This window comes from Mesoplodon densirostris, chromosome 14 (genome assembly GCF_025265405.1).
Source record: "Mesoplodon densirostris isolate mMesDen1 chromosome 14, mMesDen1 primary haplotype, whole genome shotgun sequence".
In the NCBI taxonomy this organism is placed as follows: domain Eukaryota; kingdom Metazoa; phylum Chordata; class Mammalia; order Artiodactyla; family Ziphiidae; genus Mesoplodon; species Mesoplodon densirostris.
This window is the reverse complement of record NC_082674.1, coordinates 36,261,124-36,278,400: the sequence shown is the minus strand read 5'-3', so window position 1 is coordinate 36,278,400 and position 17,277 is coordinate 36,261,124. Positions and strand designations below refer to the sequence as shown.

The following is a 17,277-nucleotide window of genomic DNA, read 5'->3' as shown; positions in this document are numbered from 1 at the left end:
AGACCTCTGGGACAACATTAAACGCAACAACATTTGCATCATAGGGGTCCCAGAAGGAGAAGAGAGACAGAAAGGACCTGAGAAAATATATGAAGAGATTATAGTCGAAAACTTCCCTAACTTGGGAAAGGAAATAAGTACCCAAGTCAATGAAGTGCAGAGTCCCATACAGGATAAATCCAAGGAGAAACATGCCGAGACAAACGGTAATCAAACTGTCAAAAAATAAAGACAAAGAAAAATTATTGAAAGCAGCAAGGGAAAAAGGACAAATAATATACAAGGGAACTCCCATAAGGTTAACAGCTGATTTCTCAGCAGAAACTCTACAAGCCAGAAGTGAGTGGCATGATATACTTTAAGTGATAAAAGGGAAGAACCTACAACCAAGATTATTCTACTCGGCAAGGATCTCATTCAGATTCGATGGAGAAATCAAAAGCTTTACAGACAAGCAAAAGCTAAGAGAATTCAGCACCACCAAACCAGCTCTACAGCAAATGCTAAAGGAACTTCTCTAAGTGGGAAACACAAGAGAAGAAAAGGACCTATAAAAACAAACCCAAAACAATTAAGAAAATGGTCATAGGAACATACATTTTGATAATTACCTTAAACGTGAATGGATTAAATGCTCCAACCAAAAGACACAGGCTTGCTGAATGGATACATAAACAAGACCCATATGTATACTGTCTACAAGAGACCCACTTCAGACTGAGAGGATGGAAAAAGATATTCCATGCAAATGGAAATCAAAAGAAAGCTGGAGTAGCAATACTCATATCAGATAAAACAGACTTTAAAATAAAGAATGTTACAAGAGACAAGGAAGGACACTACATAATGATCAAGGGATCAATCCAAGAAGAAGATATAACAATTATAGATATATATGCACCCAACATAGGAGCAACTCAATACATAAGGCAACTGCTAACAGCTCTAAAAGAGGAAATCGACAGTAACACAATAATAGCAGGGGAGTTTAACACCTCACTTACACCAATGGACAGATCACCCAAAATGAAAATAAATAAGGAAACAGAAGCTTTAAATGACACAATAGACCAGATAGATTTAATTGATATTTATAGGACATTCCATCCAAAAACAGCAGATTACACTTTCTTCTCAAGTGCGCACAGAACATTTAAGAAAATTGAAATCATATCAAGCATATTTTCTGACCACAACACTATGATATTAGAAATGAATTACAGAGAAAAAAATGTAAAAGACACAAACACATGGAGGCTAAACAATACATTACTAAATAACCAAGAGATCACTGAAGAAATCAAAGAGGAAATCAAAAAATACCTAGAGACAAATTACAATGAAAACACGACAATCCAAAACCTATGGGATGCAGCAAAAGCAGTTCTAAGAGGGAAGTCTATAGCTATACAAGCCTACCTCAAGAAACAAGAAAAATCTCAAATAAACAATCTAACCTTACACCTAAAGGAACTAGAGAAAGAAGAACAAACAAAACCCAAAGTTAGCAGAAGGAAAGAAATCATAAAGATCAGAGGAGAAATAAATGAAATAGAAACAAAGAAAACAATAGCAAAGATCAATAAAACTAAAAGCTGGTTCTTGGAGAAGATAAACAATATCGATAAACCATTAGCCAGACTCATCATGAAAAAGAGGGAGAGGACTCAAATTAATACCATTAGAAATGAAAAAGGAGAAGTTACAACATCCACCGCAGAAATACAAAGCATCCTAAGAGACTACTACAAGCAACTCTATGCCAGTAAAATGGACAACCTGGAAAAAATGGACAAATTCTTACAAACGTATAACCTTCCAAGACTGAATCAGGAAGAAACAGAAAATATGAACAGACCAATCACAAGTAATGAAATTGAAACTGTGATGAAAAATCTTCCAACAAACCAAAGTCCAGGACCAGGTGGCTTCAGAGGTGAATTCTATCAAACATTTAGAGAAGAGCTAACACCTCTCCTTCTCAAACTCTTCCAAAAAATTGCAGAGGAAGGAACACTCCCAAGCTCATTCTATGAGGCCACCATCACCCTGATACCAAAACCAGACAAAGACACTACAAAAAAAGAAACTTACAGACCAACATCACTGATGAATATAGATGCAAAAATCCTCAACAAAATACTAGCAAACAGAATCCAACAACAAACACATTAGAAGGATCATACACCATGATCAAGTGGGATTTATCCCAGGGATGCAAGGATTCTTCAATATACTCAAATCAATCAATATGATACACCACATTAACAAACTGAAGAAGAGAAACCATATGATCATCTCAATAGATGGAGAAAAAGCTTCTGACAAAATTCCACACCTGTTTATGATAAAAACTCTCCAGAAAGTGGGCACAGAAGGAACCTACCTCAACATAATAAAGGCCATATATGACAAACCCACAGCAAACATCATTCTCAATGGTAAAAAACTGAACGCATTTCCTCTAAGATCAGGAACAAAACAAGGATGTCCACTCTCACCACTATTATTCAACATAGTTTTGGAAGTCCTGGCCACGGCAATCAGAGAAGAAAAAGAAATAAAAGGAATACAAATTGGAAAAGAAGAAGTAAAACGGTCACTGTTTGCAGATGACATGATACTATACATAGAGAATCCTAAAGATGCCACCAGAAAAGTACTAGAGCTAATCAATGAATTTGGTAATATTGCAGGATAAAAATTAATGCACAGAAATCTCTTGCATTCCTATAAACTAATGATGAACAATCTGAAAGAGAAATTAAGGAAACACTCCCATTTACCACTGCAACAAAAAGAATAGAATACCTAGGAATAAACCAACCTAGGGAGACAAAAGAACTGTATGCAGGAAACTATAAGACACTGATCAAAGAAATTAAAGATGATACCAACAGATGGAGAGATATACCATGTTCTTGGATTGGAAGAATCAATACTGTGAAAATGACTATACTATCCAAAGTAATCTACAGATTCAATGCAATCCCTATCAAATTACCAACGGCTTTTTTTTTTTTTTTTTTTTTTTTGGTACACAGGCCTCTCACTGTTGTGGCCTCCCGTTGCGGAGCACAGGCTCAGTGGCCATGGCTCACGGGACCAGCCACTCCGCGGTATGTGGGATCTTCCCAGACTGGGGCACGAACCCGTGTCCCCTGCATTGGCAGGCAGACTCAACCACTGCGCCACCAGGGAAGCCCCACGGCATTTTTTATGGAACTAGAACAAAAAATCTTAAAATTTGTATGGAGACACAAAAGACCCTGAATAGCCAAAGCAGTGTTGAGGTAAAAAAACGGAGCTGGAGGAATCAGACTCCCTGACTTCAGACTATACTACAAAGCTATAGTAATCCAGACAATATGGTACTGGCACAAAAACAGAAACATAGATCAATGGAACAAGATAGAAAGCCCAGAGATAAACCCACGCACCTATGGTCAACTAATCTATGACAAAGGAGGCAAGGTTATACAATGGAGAAAAGACAGTCTCCTCAATAAGTGGTGCTGGGAAAACTGGACAGCTCCATGTAAAAGAATGAAATTAGAACACTCCCTAACACCATACACAAAAATAAACTCGAAATAGATTTGAGACCTAAATGTAAGACCGGACACTATAAAACTCTGAGAGAAAACATAGGAAGAACACTCTTTGACATAAATCACAGCAAGATCTCTTTTGATCCACCTCCTAGAGTAATGGAAATAAAAACAAAAATAAACAAATGGGACCTAATGAAACTTCAAAGCATATGCACAGCAAAGGAAACCATCAACAAGACGAAAAGACAACCCTCAGAATGGGAGAAAATATTTGCCAACGAATCAGCGGACAAAGGCTTAACCTCCAAAATATATAAATAGGTCATGCAGCTCAATATTAAAAAAAACAAACAACCCAATCCAAAAATGGGCAGAAGACCTAAATAGACATTTCTCCAAAGAAGACATACAGATGGCCAAGAAGCACATGAAAAGCTGCTCAACATCACTAATTATTAGAGAAATGTAAATCAAAACTACAATGAGGTATCACCTCACACTAGGTAGTATGGGCATCATCAGAAAATGTACAAACAACAAATGATGGAGAGGGTGTGGAGAAAAGGGAACCCTCTTGCACTGTTGGTGGGAATGTAAATTGATACAGCCACTATGGAGAACAGTATGGACGTTCCTTAAAAAACTAAAAATAGAATTACCATATGACCCAGCAATCCCACTACTGGGCATATACCCAGAGAAAACCATAATTCAAAAAGACACAGGCACCCCAGTGTTCACTGCAGCTCTATTTACAATAGCCAGGTCATGGAAGCAACCTAAACGCCCATCGACAGACCAATGGATAAAGCAGATGTGGTACATATATACAATGTAATATTACTCAACCATAAAAGGGAATGAAATTGGGTCATTTGTTGAGATGTGGATGGATCTAGAGAGTGTCATACAGTGAAGTAAGTCAGAAAGAGAAAAACAAATATCGTATATTAACGCATATATATGGAACCTAGAAAAATGGTACAGATGAACCAGTTTGCAGGGCAGAAATTGAGACACAGATGTAGAGAACAAACGTACGGACACCAAGGGGGGAAAGCGGTGGGGGAGTGGGGGTGGTGGTGTGATGAACTGGGCGATTGGGATTGACATGTATACACTGATGTGTATAAAACTGATGACTAATAAGGACCTGCTGAATAAAAAAATAAATAAAATCTGAAAATTAAAAAAAAGGAAAGAAATCCTTGTTTTTATACTTCTATTAGTATGAATAAACACAGAGAATTATTTGGAAGGATACAGAGCAAACTGTAAACAGTGGTTACCTAAGGGGAATGAGACCGACAAGGAGGGACATAAAGATTAATAACTTTACTTCAAACATCACTGCATTTGTTTAAAAATTTTTAATCTCGTAATTATTGAAAAAAGAAAGGAAAGTCTTAATGTTTCCCTTAGGAAAAAATTTTTCATCAAATCCTCTGGGAAAGTTTGGCGACATATATACAAAACTTAAGTCAGAAAACTTGGATTCTAGACTCTGCTTCAAAACTCACCAAATATCTGACTTACAGCTTTTCTTTCTTCCTTTTCTTTTTTTTTCTTAAAGTCTTTTAATGACAAACCTCCATTTCCTTACTTGCAAACTGTAAATTAAAATTTTTATTTTTTTCACCTGAGAAGGTTACTATGAGGATAAATAAAATGAGTGTGATCTATAAGTTATGAAAGGCTATGCAAACAGCTGTCACATATTCTGTGTGACCTGAAATTAGTTAGCATAAACACCACGAATGCTAGCAGCACTGGCAGTAAAATGGGAAAGCTGCTTTCTTAGGGACCATTCTTCCCTAGAGTTAATCATCTAAATAGGGTAATACCTGACCAGAGTCATCCAACACTTGTAGCTTCATATTGTTAAATAGCAACTCTGAAAAATGACTATCTTTAACAATAATAATGCTAACTACCTTTTATGGTTGTTGTGAAAATTAAATTAATTAAAATATGTGTAAAGTGCTTAGAGTATACTGCATTTGGCTCATAAAAAGCAATTTTTTGGGCTTCCCTGGTGGTGCAGTTGTTGGGAGTCCGCCTGCCGATGCAGGGGACGTGGGTTCGTGCCCCGGTCCGGGAGGATCCCACATGCTGCGGAGCGGCTGGGCCCGTGAGCCATGGCCGCTGAGCCTGTGCGTCTGGAGCCTGTGCTCCGCATCGGGAGAGGCCACAGCGGTGAGAGGCTCGCATACCGCACACACACACACACAAAAAAAGCAATTTTTTGCTACTATTGTGATTTTGATGGTTATCATAATCTCCCAAGAGTTCATGAGTTAACATATAAAAGTCCCTGTAAACTATTAGGGAATGACAAACGTTAGAAGTGCTAGAAAATTTTTAACACTTAATTAATTTTTATTTTATTTTATTTATTTATTTTTTGGTTGTGCCATGTAGCTTGCGGGATCTTAGTTCCCTGACCAGGGATCGAACCGGGGCCTGGCAGTTAAAGTGCCAAGTCATAACCACTGGACCACCAGGGAATTCCCAACACTTAATTTAAATCTATTATCAGGAAAATATCTTTTAAAAACCTACTTAAAACATCTACTTAAAAACCGGATCTACTCTATCTTTTCTTTTAAAGCAGCTAACACCTGGACCTAGAGATTGTCATACTAAGTGAAGTGAGTCAGACAGAGAAAGACAGATATCATATGATAGCACTTATATGTTGTATCTTAATAAATGGTACAAATGAACCTATTTACAGAACAGAAATTGAGTCACAGATGTAGAAAACAAACTTACGGTTACCATGGGGGAAAGGTGGAGTGGAGGGATAAATTGGGAGATTGGGACTGACATATGTACACTACTATATAAAATAGATAACTAATAAGGACCTACTGTATAGCACAGGGAACTCTTCTTAATACTCTATAATGATCTATATGGGAAAAGAGTCTAAAAAAGAGTGGACAGATATATATATATGTATAACTGATTCACTTTGCTGTACAGCAGAAACTAACAACACTGTAAATCAACTATACTCCAATAAAAAATTAAAAATTAAAAAAAATAAATTTATTCCACCATTTAAAAAAAAAGCAGCTAACACCTACTGAGCAATTGCTAAGGGATAGCACTGGCCTACCTGCTTTCCACGGATTTTAAAATTTAAATTCAATCTTTCAGACTAAATTCAAAGCAATCATATGTTCTATTTTAATCCTATTGTTTTATAATATTGCTAACCCTTGGTTTTACAATACAAACAAGTGGAATGACAAAATTATGGAGTCAGAAAAACAGGAATGGATAAGAAGCTTATCTAATTCCATAAGTAGCATGTGTCAGTTCAAAAAATTTATATGTCTGTTGTGTTCCAACACAAAACAGCTAACTAAGCTTCTCAAAACTGATTTCAATTTAAATGTAACTTCATTCAAAGGAACTATGATGGTCAACTTCATTCAACTAAATTAAATGAAGAGGTTGGTGTTCCAACCCCTTGTCCCTCTATGACTATCATTTATCATTTCTGAGATTCTGGGATTCTGCCTAGAATCTTTTAACACCATCAACAACAAAAAATAATCAATTTAAACTGATGAAACCTATCAAATGAAAATATACCACCAGAATCATTCAAACCCCATTCAGAAGGGTTGGGTCAAAATTCCTGAAAACTAACATCCTTTCAATGGAAGGGAGAGTGCAGTTTATCCACAATATAAACTTCTTTCTTTACTCCAAATTACAGATCTAATAGATTTCTGGCTATTCCCTCAAAACTACATGACACTCCGCTATGTAACCATGAAAAATGATTTTGATAGATACATACAGACACGGATATCTTTCTACAATATATTGTTGAATGAAAAAGCAGACTACAGAATAACAAATATAATGATCTCATTTTTATAAAAATGTACACATTCAGAGGCAGGCAAAAAAGATGGAAAAAATAAATACTGCAATTATGAAGACAGCCCACTTAGGTGGGTGGCAAAATTTTTGAGTGTTTCTTTACATATTCTGTATTATATAAATTAAAAATATATATATATTCTGTATTATCTGGCTTGTTTTTCAATAACTTTTTTTTTTTAGTAATCGGGAAAATGCTGTTTTCACTTCCTAGTTAGGCAAAAACATATGCTTGCTTTTGTCTCAAAAAGCTGCAGGTCAGACTCTCCCCATACAGAGTCCAAGGAGATAGACATCTTTAGAACCACTTACTATTCCAGCACTGACAACCATCAATATTTCTGTATTTAATTCATCTAGAGAAGCAAAAAGGATACAATACAAAAACAAACAAACAAAAAACAGAAGAGCTAGAGATACCATCATTAAAATCCTTTCAGAAAAAAAGCTGGAAACATCAGCCCTTATATTTTCTCTTTTTGAAGTTGTCTCTTCCCATTCTATGGAAAAGAAGTAGATACTTCAACAAAACCTGGGCATTTCCATAGACTCAGAGATCCTTTGAAAAACTTTTTGGCTATGCCTGTATCTTCCACAGCATCTTACATGGTGAGGAAATAGAGTGGCTCTAATCTAGACAGAATAAGTAAGGCAAAACCTTTGTATCACATAACCAAAGGTTGGTTTCGTCTTGATAGCTTTTCAGAGTCACAGAATACTTACACATATTTTAGGCGCTGGCCAGATAACTCAAATTTTAATTGACTGCTATGTAGATGCTGTCAAAAACCCACTTGAAACTACTGGACATTTTGAAGACATCCAAGGAAACTGCTAATTATCTGTTAGTCTGTATTCCCTATTATTGTATCAAGTTAAGATTCATAAAATATTGCAAATGTAAATTAAACTTTTGTGTTCCAAAGGAATTCTTAACAAGATTGCACTTTATATTAGTCTTTGGTTTTTTAATCAGTAATGATAAAAACATCTATATGAAAAGAATTTTGATTATCTCCTCTAAAAATAAGATATTATCTACCATGTCATATATTATTTATATAGAGTCACATGTAAATTCCTTTTAGATTTTATGCTAGGAAAAAGCTTCTTTTACTACAGAATAAGAAATATACAACTCTTACTTCAGTTTTTGTCGTAGCTGCTAGTGGGCTCAGAACTAAATTACAAAACTTTACTTAGTCTAGGCTTCTGGTGTATCTTTCAATACTATGTGGCTCTTGATCTTTTGTATATCTAATATAGAATCATACCCTCTCTACATGTGTTTTTATGAAACTGCTGCATAGTCAGGCATTAGACAGCTATTGCCAGGAGTTCCCTGGTGGCCTAGTGGTTAGGATTCTGGGCTTTCACTACCGGGGCCTGGGTTCAATTCCTGGTCGGGGAACTGAGATCTCACAAGCCACACGGCACAGCCCCCTGGAAAAAAAAAAAACAAGACGGCTAGTGCCAATGTTGAGAATTTTAATCAAAAGTCACAATTGTGTACAGATGCCTCTGCTACAACAAAAAGCCATAAATTATTTAAATGACAACAAATGCCACAAATTTATTAAACTTAATTTGCAAATTAGAAGATTAAGACAAATGAGGACGGCAACCAAAAAAAAAGGTTTCATTTCTGGTGAAGAAAATAATTTTTAAATATATAGGTCTTGGGGCTTCCCTGGTGGCGCAGTGGTTGAGAGTCTGCATGCTGATGCAGGGGACACGGGTTCGTGTCCCGGTCCGGAAAGATCCCACATGCCACGGAGCGGCTGGTCCCGTGAGCCATGGCCGCTGAGCCTGCGCATCCAGAGCCTGTGCTCCGCAACAGGAGAGGCCACAGCAGTGAGAGGCCCGTGTACCGCAAAAAAAAAAAAAAAAAAAAAAAAAACAATATATATATATATATATATATATGTATATAGGTCTTCCCTAATGAAAATATTAAAAGCTTTAAAACTAAGTTTGCTTAATTTTACTTACCGTGTCTTTTCAAAATTAATAGGGCATTTTAATTATAACAAAAAAGACTTACATACCTTATGCAAACAAGTGTCCACTACCCAATTGCACACATTTTCCAGGTCATCAGATACCTCAAGCCTAGATTTAACAAATTCACAGAGCTCCTCATTACTCATAACATCCCAGATCCCATCACAAGCCAAGATGATAAATTCATCCTCTTCTGCTCTTAAAATTTCATAAACCTCAGGCTCTGGAGAAACAAGTTGTTCTGTTGGGCCCTTGCCATCAACACACTTGTAATCATAGTCCCCCAGAGCACGAGACACTGCTAATGAACCATTAACACGCTGTATCATTACGCTGCCTCCTGCATTTTGGATTCGCTCTTTCTCCCTTGGGTTGCAAGGTTTGTGATCTTGGGTAGAAAAGCAGACTTGTCCATTCCTATACAGAACAGCCCGTGAATCACCACAGTTGATGAAGTAAATATGCTTAGGTGAAATCATAACTCCCACTGCAGTTGAACCGCTCCTGTCCATGCCATTTCTGAGATCTGAAAAGTTACGCATGTATTCATCAATTTTCAAAAAGCCAGTTCTGATACCATTCTTGACGTTTTCCACTGAAGGCTCAAGAGCAGATCCTGATTTTCCAGCTGCCCTAAAGTCTTCATTATTAGTGATGTGTTCTAATAAGTGTGTTGAGCAGTAATTTGCTACTCGGGATCCAGCGTGACCATCATAAACTGCAAAAAACGACCAGTCTTCCAAGCCGTGAGGAATACCTACAACAGCTGTGTGTGCATCTTCCATTTCCACTCTCCATCCTTGCATGCTACTCAGGCCATAACGTAAACCATTCCCAGCACCATGAGCATTATGTTTCTCAGTTTTGGGTTTATCCAAAAATGCACCCATGTTTAGTAATGAATCTGAAAGGGAAAAAAAATGTAAGTGTTACATGTTTAAATTTGATAGAGCATTTATCTACAATATTTTATCTATTTTCTAGTAACTCCTGATCAAGTATATTTTTCAGTATTATCAAAATTTACTGGAACAACAACAAAAAAGAAACCAAGAAAATGTCCCCGTATACCCTTCTTCTAGAATAGTAGTTTCTCAATCCTAGTGCATTAAGAGTCTCTGGGGATGGGACCCAGATATCAGTATCTTTTTTAAAATGCCTCTCTGGTGATTTGTCCACCCGTTGAGATCCACCATTCTAGGAGAAAGGAAGCCAAGAAACAAAACCTGGTTAAGTTTTTTTTTTTATTCAATTTATAAGATAACTCTAGGGTTCAATATATAAGACGCAGGAGTGAGAATATTCAGAACTATGCAACATCTTGTTCAATCTACTAAGGTAGAAAAGTATGCTAATATATTTTAGAAAGACTTCCAAAAGCAAGTGTAATCACCCAGTAATCCTGAAGACAACCTCCCAAATTAATTAAAACATAAAATCTCAGTTTTACAAACATGTGATTTTACTTAGGTTTTACTGCGCATCAAATAAAAAACTTTACCTCGATTGACTGAAGCCCATTAACCCATAAAAACAAATATAACTTTAATGATGTGCTAAAGAACATACTACTAAATATTGCCGTGTTTCACAATCTATGAAGTAGCATTAGGACAGCTTTTACGCGGTGATGGCTGACAAAGACTTAAAGCCCATAGAACTGTAAAGTACCACTATGCATCATCCTCCCTCTCAACTATTACTTTAGAATAAAGCTTTTCCAATTTCAAATGACTTGGACTGGAACAGTGGGGATGAGAATGCCTGGTACGTTTTCCACATACAATCCTGGCCCTAACACTTGCTAGCTGTGTGACCTTGAGTTTCCTAGTCACTGGTACCTCAAATTCCTTCTCTGTCAAATGGGAATAATAACAATAGTACCTACACCTGACAGGGTTGCAGTGAAGAATGAGTTAACATATAGTGCTTAGAACAGTGCCTGAGACACAGTAAACACCATAAAATGTTTGCTGTTATTATTTGCTCAAAATGCAAATTCCATGGCCCTATCCCCACACCCTCAATTTTTTTTTTTTCCAGTAGATCTCGGATGGGTTCTTCAAAAAAGCATGCTGGTGACTAAGAATCACATTTTGAGACACAATAGTCTAGATCAACTGACTTTCATTTGGATCTAGGTATCTTTGTGAGATATCTTTTTCAGCTGTAACCATTACCTAACTTTACAATAAAACTAAATATTCCTATTCCTAAAAACCCAATGAACCACCACATATAATATTTATAAATTACAGCAATTTTATAACTTTTCATGAGTTATATATAATACTGTACTAATAAATTACAAACACAAATATTTATAAAAAGGAATTTTGGAAGGACAAGATTTTACTCAGACCTAAAAATTAATTTCATTCAAGTATGATAAAAAATTATATTTTGTATTAAGAACAATGTAATAGAATATGCTTATTTGTTAGCACACTGGTTTGATATTTTGATACAATGATTTGAAACCCTAGTTCTAAGCACATTTTAATTTAGATTGTTTTTAATGCTTATTTCACCTGAAAAAAAAAACCCTTATAAAGATACCTAAACACAAATGAAACTGAATTGTTGACTGTATTTATCACCCTCTTCAATCCCAACTACCAATTATAAAAAAAATGTGTTATCATTTCCCTTATCTTGATGTTCTTCGAATTAAGGGTCTGCTGTTTCACATTTCAAGAAATGGGCTCAAAATTCACAAGAGTTCCTCATCTAGAAGAGTTTTAAAAATAGTGTAGAAATCTCTATTTCCAAATTTGTTTTTAATTTAGGGATAAAGAGAGAAGGAAGGAGGGGTTTTCAATAGAAAGCTATAGGAGACCCTAAGAATCAAAGGGAGCCTGGAACGCCAGCTTGGAAAACCATCAGGAAACAGAGGAGCCCTGAGGCTGGGCAGCCAAACACTGTGAAAGTTACACCAAGAACAGCCTTGCCTGCTGCTGCAGTGATCTCTACCTTCCGTCTAATTCCTTTCTGAAAGTCACTTTCTCAAGGTTCAAAGTTTGGGAAACAGGTATCTAAGTACCTAATTGACTGAGCTTCGGTCACCAGCACACCTATTGGCTGTAATTGGGATTGTATTCTTTCACAAATTAGTAAATTTTTTTTACGTTCAATATTGATCTCATTTTAAAGTTAGGGTTGTCCTGGGCTTCCCTGGTGGCGCAGTGGTTGAGAATCTGCCTGCCAATGCAGGGGACACGGGTTGGAGCCCTGGTCTGGGAGGATCCCACATGCCGCGGAGCAACTAGGCCCGTGAGCCACAATTACTGAGCCTGCGCGTCTGGAGCCCGTGCTCCGCAACAAGAGAGGCCACGATAGTGAGAGGCCTGCGCACCGCGATGAAGAGTGGCCCCCGCTTGCCACAACTAGAGAAAGCCCTGGCACAGAAACGAAGACCCAACACAGCAAAAATAAATAAATAAAATAATAAAATAATAAAATAAAATTAGAGTTTACCAAGCGATCCACCAATTCCATTTAAAAAAAAAAATGGCTTCACTTGGTTTTAGACTTTAAAAAAATAAAAAAATAAAAATAAAGTTAGGGTTGTCCCAAACATCCCTAAAATTAGGGATGTTTAATTCTTTAAACATCATGAAATATCATACATATTTTATATAATGTATACACACAGCCAAAGAGTACTAAAACTACCATACAGTTTAAGAAATAGAACATTATCAAGACCACTGAAGCCTCTTATTATCCTGAATTTTTTTTTTTTTTTTTTTTTTTTGTGGTACGCGGGCCTCTCACTGCTGCGGCCTCTCCCGTTGCAGAGCACAGGCTCCGGATGTGCAGGCCCAGCGGCCATGGCCCATGGGCCCAGCTGCTCCGCGGCATGTGGGATCTTCCCAGACTGGGGCACACCGGCAGGCGGACTCTCAACCACTGCGCCACCAGGGAAGCCCTATCCTGAATTTTATAATTAGTATTTCTTCTAGTTTAACCATATTCATATGTGGTTGTTTAGTTTTATGTTTGACACCTTACACTGACGTAAAATACAGTATGTTTTACTCTAGTACTTTTTTTTTCCAGCTCAACACTGTATTTCATTTACATTGATGCATAGAGCTGTAGTTCATTCGCTATATGCCACTGTATGTTTGTATCACAATTTTTATCCATTCCACTATCAATATGAGTTATTTCTCATTTTTTTAAAGTATAAAACAGTGCTGTTTTGAACAATCGTGGTGCACATATGTGAGTTTTCCTAAAACATATACCTAAATTCCCAAGTGCTTAAAGTTTATATAGATGATCTTCTTTCCCCCAACAAAAATCACAAAACAGGGCTTCCCTGGTGGCGCAGTGGTTGAGTCCGCCTGCCGATGCAGGGGACACGGGTTCGTGCCCCGGTCTGGGAAGATCCCACATGCCGTGGAGCGGCTGGGCCCGTGAGCCATGGCCGCTGAGCCTGCGCGTCCGGAGCCTATGCTCCGCAACGGGAGAGGCCGCAACAGTGAGAGGCCCGTGTAATGCAAAAAAAGAAAAAAAAATTACAAAACAAACCATCTCCAAACTTTCTTTCACTAACACTACTTTCTTTAAAACAATTACTTTCTTAGTAAGTTTCATCTTGAATGGCATGATTAAGAGTGTATTTTCTTTCATCCAAAAATATCTGCATAGGAATTAGCAATTACTATTTTAAGTTCTCTAACTCTTCAAAAGCAAAAAACTTTGCTATGAGATAATCATCAAAACTCTATGTGGCAGACTGTACCTTCTTGGTCATTTCTCATTTCATTCACAGTAAGTCCTCAGTATCAGCTGGTTCCACACCCTCAGATTCAACCAACCACAAGTCGAAAATACTCAGGGAAAAAAAATTCCAGAAAGTTCCAAAAAGCAAAACTTGAATTTGCCTTGCACCAGCAACTTGTACGTGGGATTTATATTGTATTAGGTAATCTAGAGATGATTTAAAGTATATGGGGAGGTTGTGCATAGGTTATATGCAACTACCACACCATTTTATATAGAGGACTTGAGCATCTGCATATTTTGGCATTACTACTGTAAACAGCTCACTGAATTTTAAAGTTAAAGGTCTTGTTTTTATAAAATTAACTGCACTGATGACACCCTAATAGCTCCAAACTCCTGGTTCAATTTCTTTGCTGCAGTAATTTTCCTATGAATGTTGCAGTGAACAATTTTCACCTTAAGTGACTATGATTTTTCTTCCAAAAAAGGTTATCTCTATTAAAGAAGCATTTACTGTTGAGAATATACATTTGTCTAGCATCTCTTTGCTTTTACTCTTCACTCCCCCCCCAAAAAAAACAGACTTTATTACTGAAACAAAACTTAGCAAATACTAAGAGGAAAGTATGTTACAAACACCTATATTTTTATATATTTTTTATATATATTATAAAAATATTTTTTATATATATATTTTTACAAACACCTATATTTTAGTCAATCTTAAATCTCCCATGTGTAATTGTTCTCATACTGGTTTCCTCAACTTGGGAATGATTACTACATGTCTCAAAGGCATGTGATGACAAAGGAATGTATTTTAATTTTTGGCCATATATTCTATGTATTATTTCAGTCATTTTGACCAAGGCAGGAAAAACTAGTGTTTCCCCAGTGGTATGCTTTGTCTTTTACTACTCAGCAAGAAACCTCAAAGGGCCTTGTAAACATTTATAATTAAATTTAGTGAAATTTTGTAGTTACTGTATTTAATATTGTATGGCTCTATCAAACACCTCTGGGGGGGAAAAACTCATAAATGTTAGTTTTTACCCTTAGAATGTAATTTTTTAAATGTCTTGCTAATTTGCTATGATTTTATACTATGATTTAGCCATATGTCAAGCACACTATACACTTAGACAAGCTATGGTTTCAACAACAGTAAATAGAGATCCACATTTCAAATAATCTTTGACGATCTCAAATTTTGAGAGGTTGATATTTGAGATCTGATTATATTATAGGTTTTACCCCATAATAAGAGCCCATACTGGGATTAGGAGTTCTAACATATTTTACGCTGTGTGCTTGTATGTGCTCTATTATAATTAAAATCAATCTAATGTTTTGATAGGAATCTTTCACAGTCACTTGCTCATTTTTTGAAGACTGTTTAGTTAAAACTATATCACATGGAGGGACTTTCCTGGTGGCTCAGTGGTTGGGAGTCCACCTGCCAACGCAGGGGACACAGGTTCGAGCTCTGGTCCGGGAAGATCCCACATGCCGCAAAGCAGCTAAGCCCGTGTGCCACAACTACTGAACCTGCGCTCTAGAGCCCATGAGCCACAACTACTGAGCCTGCACTCTAGAACACGTGAGCCACAACTACTGAGCCCAGGTGCTGCAACTACTGAAGCCTGCGCCCCTGGAGCCTGTGCTCCACAACAAGAGAAGCTGCCACAATGAGAAGCCCACGCACCGCAACAAAGAGTAGCCCCAGCTCGCCGCAACTAGAGAAAGCCCGTGCGCAGCAACAAAGACCCAATGCAGCCAAAGACAAATTAAAAAAACAAAAACAAAAAACTAGATCACATGGAAATCAATGTAATCACATGTAAACTTCAATGTGATATAGCAATGAATACCAGTGAGGAAGTAAAAATTCTACCGTTCCTTAGGATCTCTCACCAGCCTACGTGACATACTAACAGTGTGGGGAAGCCAGTGTCAATCACTATATAAAATGTAATTTGCCTTTTTCAAGATGAAAGACAATAAACAAAGGCTCTAATCTTTAAAAAATTAATACTGATGGATGGTCCTACATACTCCCTGTAGAGACCACTTGGTCTATACAACTCTGTGAGCCTAAGAGGTTTTACAAGACTGAGAGAGAGAATATATGCATAGCAAGCATTGTCTAAAGACTGAATGAGCAATATTCTCTGCACACCTGTCTTGGAATCCATTGTCTTCTTTGAGATAAATACATTACTGAACTCACAGCAGCATAATGTTATAATTTACTTGCTTAATCAATGGAACACAGTAATTGTACTATAAAGTAAGCACCTGAGAAATGGTATTTTAAAAGGAGTTATACAAGGAAGACTGGGGACTACTGGCTGTCTTTTTTATTTAAGTAGTTTGCTATAATCACTTTAAGTAATCACATTTTTAATAATCACTTAAAAGGTTTCACATGTGTGTATATATTATATAGCATTCAATTCTGGGCCGATTCTAAAATTTTTCATTCATAATCATTGCATAAAATACAGCAATAAATCATACATACTTGTATTTGCCACAGGAATACCTTAAACGTACTTTAACAACAGTACATTAGACACTCACTCAAGCATTTTCCGACTGCCTACTACCTGCCAGGCACTGTATTAAGTACTAGGAATAAGGTGCCCCCATCCCTAAAGGAATGTATAGTCTGGTGGAAGATAAAGACCAGTGCACAGGTTTTGAAGGCACACTGTGATACAGGGGCTATAATGGGATAAATACAGGTATGCCAAGAAGAGGTATCAAAAAAGTCTTATGTAGTTAAAATTTTTCCAAAGGAAGAAGCCTAAGCTGAGACCTAAAAGGTGGAAGTGGGAGAAGGAAATAGCCAGCATATACAAAGACCAGAAGAAGAGTAAGAGCACAACTAATTTGGTATGGCTGTGTGTGTGTGTGTGTGTGTGTGCATGTTTGTGTACATGAGCATTTCAAGGAGCAAAGCAGAAGCACTGAAATTCTAAGAATAACATTATTTCCTACTGAGATGTCCACTGTCTACTTATCTTAGAATCACAGATTTGGGAACTCAAAGATGTGTCGTGCCCTTCTTGCCTAA

At 37.0% G+C, this 17,277-nt stretch overlaps 1 protein-coding gene across 4 annotated transcripts in view; it reads right to left on the bottom strand.

Moving 5' to 3' along the window:
- PPM1B (protein phosphatase, Mg2+/Mn2+ dependent 1B) overlaps positions 1 to 17,277 on the bottom strand; it is an 82,857-nt gene that overhangs the window by 23,712 nt on the left and 41,868 nt on the right. For 2 of the 4 annotated variants that reach the window (XM_060117922.1, XM_060117921.1), the window contains exon 2: positions 9,506 to 10,365. The exons of 1 other annotated variant lie outside the window; for it this stretch is intronic. In XM_060117922.1, coding sequence (XP_059973905.1) covers positions 9,506 to 10,351 — 846 coding nt within the window. In that variant the 5' untranslated portion in view covers positions 10,352 to 10,365. The remainder of the gene's footprint in view (positions 1 to 9,505; positions 10,366 to 17,277) is intronic. One more of the 4 variants, XM_060117923.1, reaches the window with a different exon arrangement.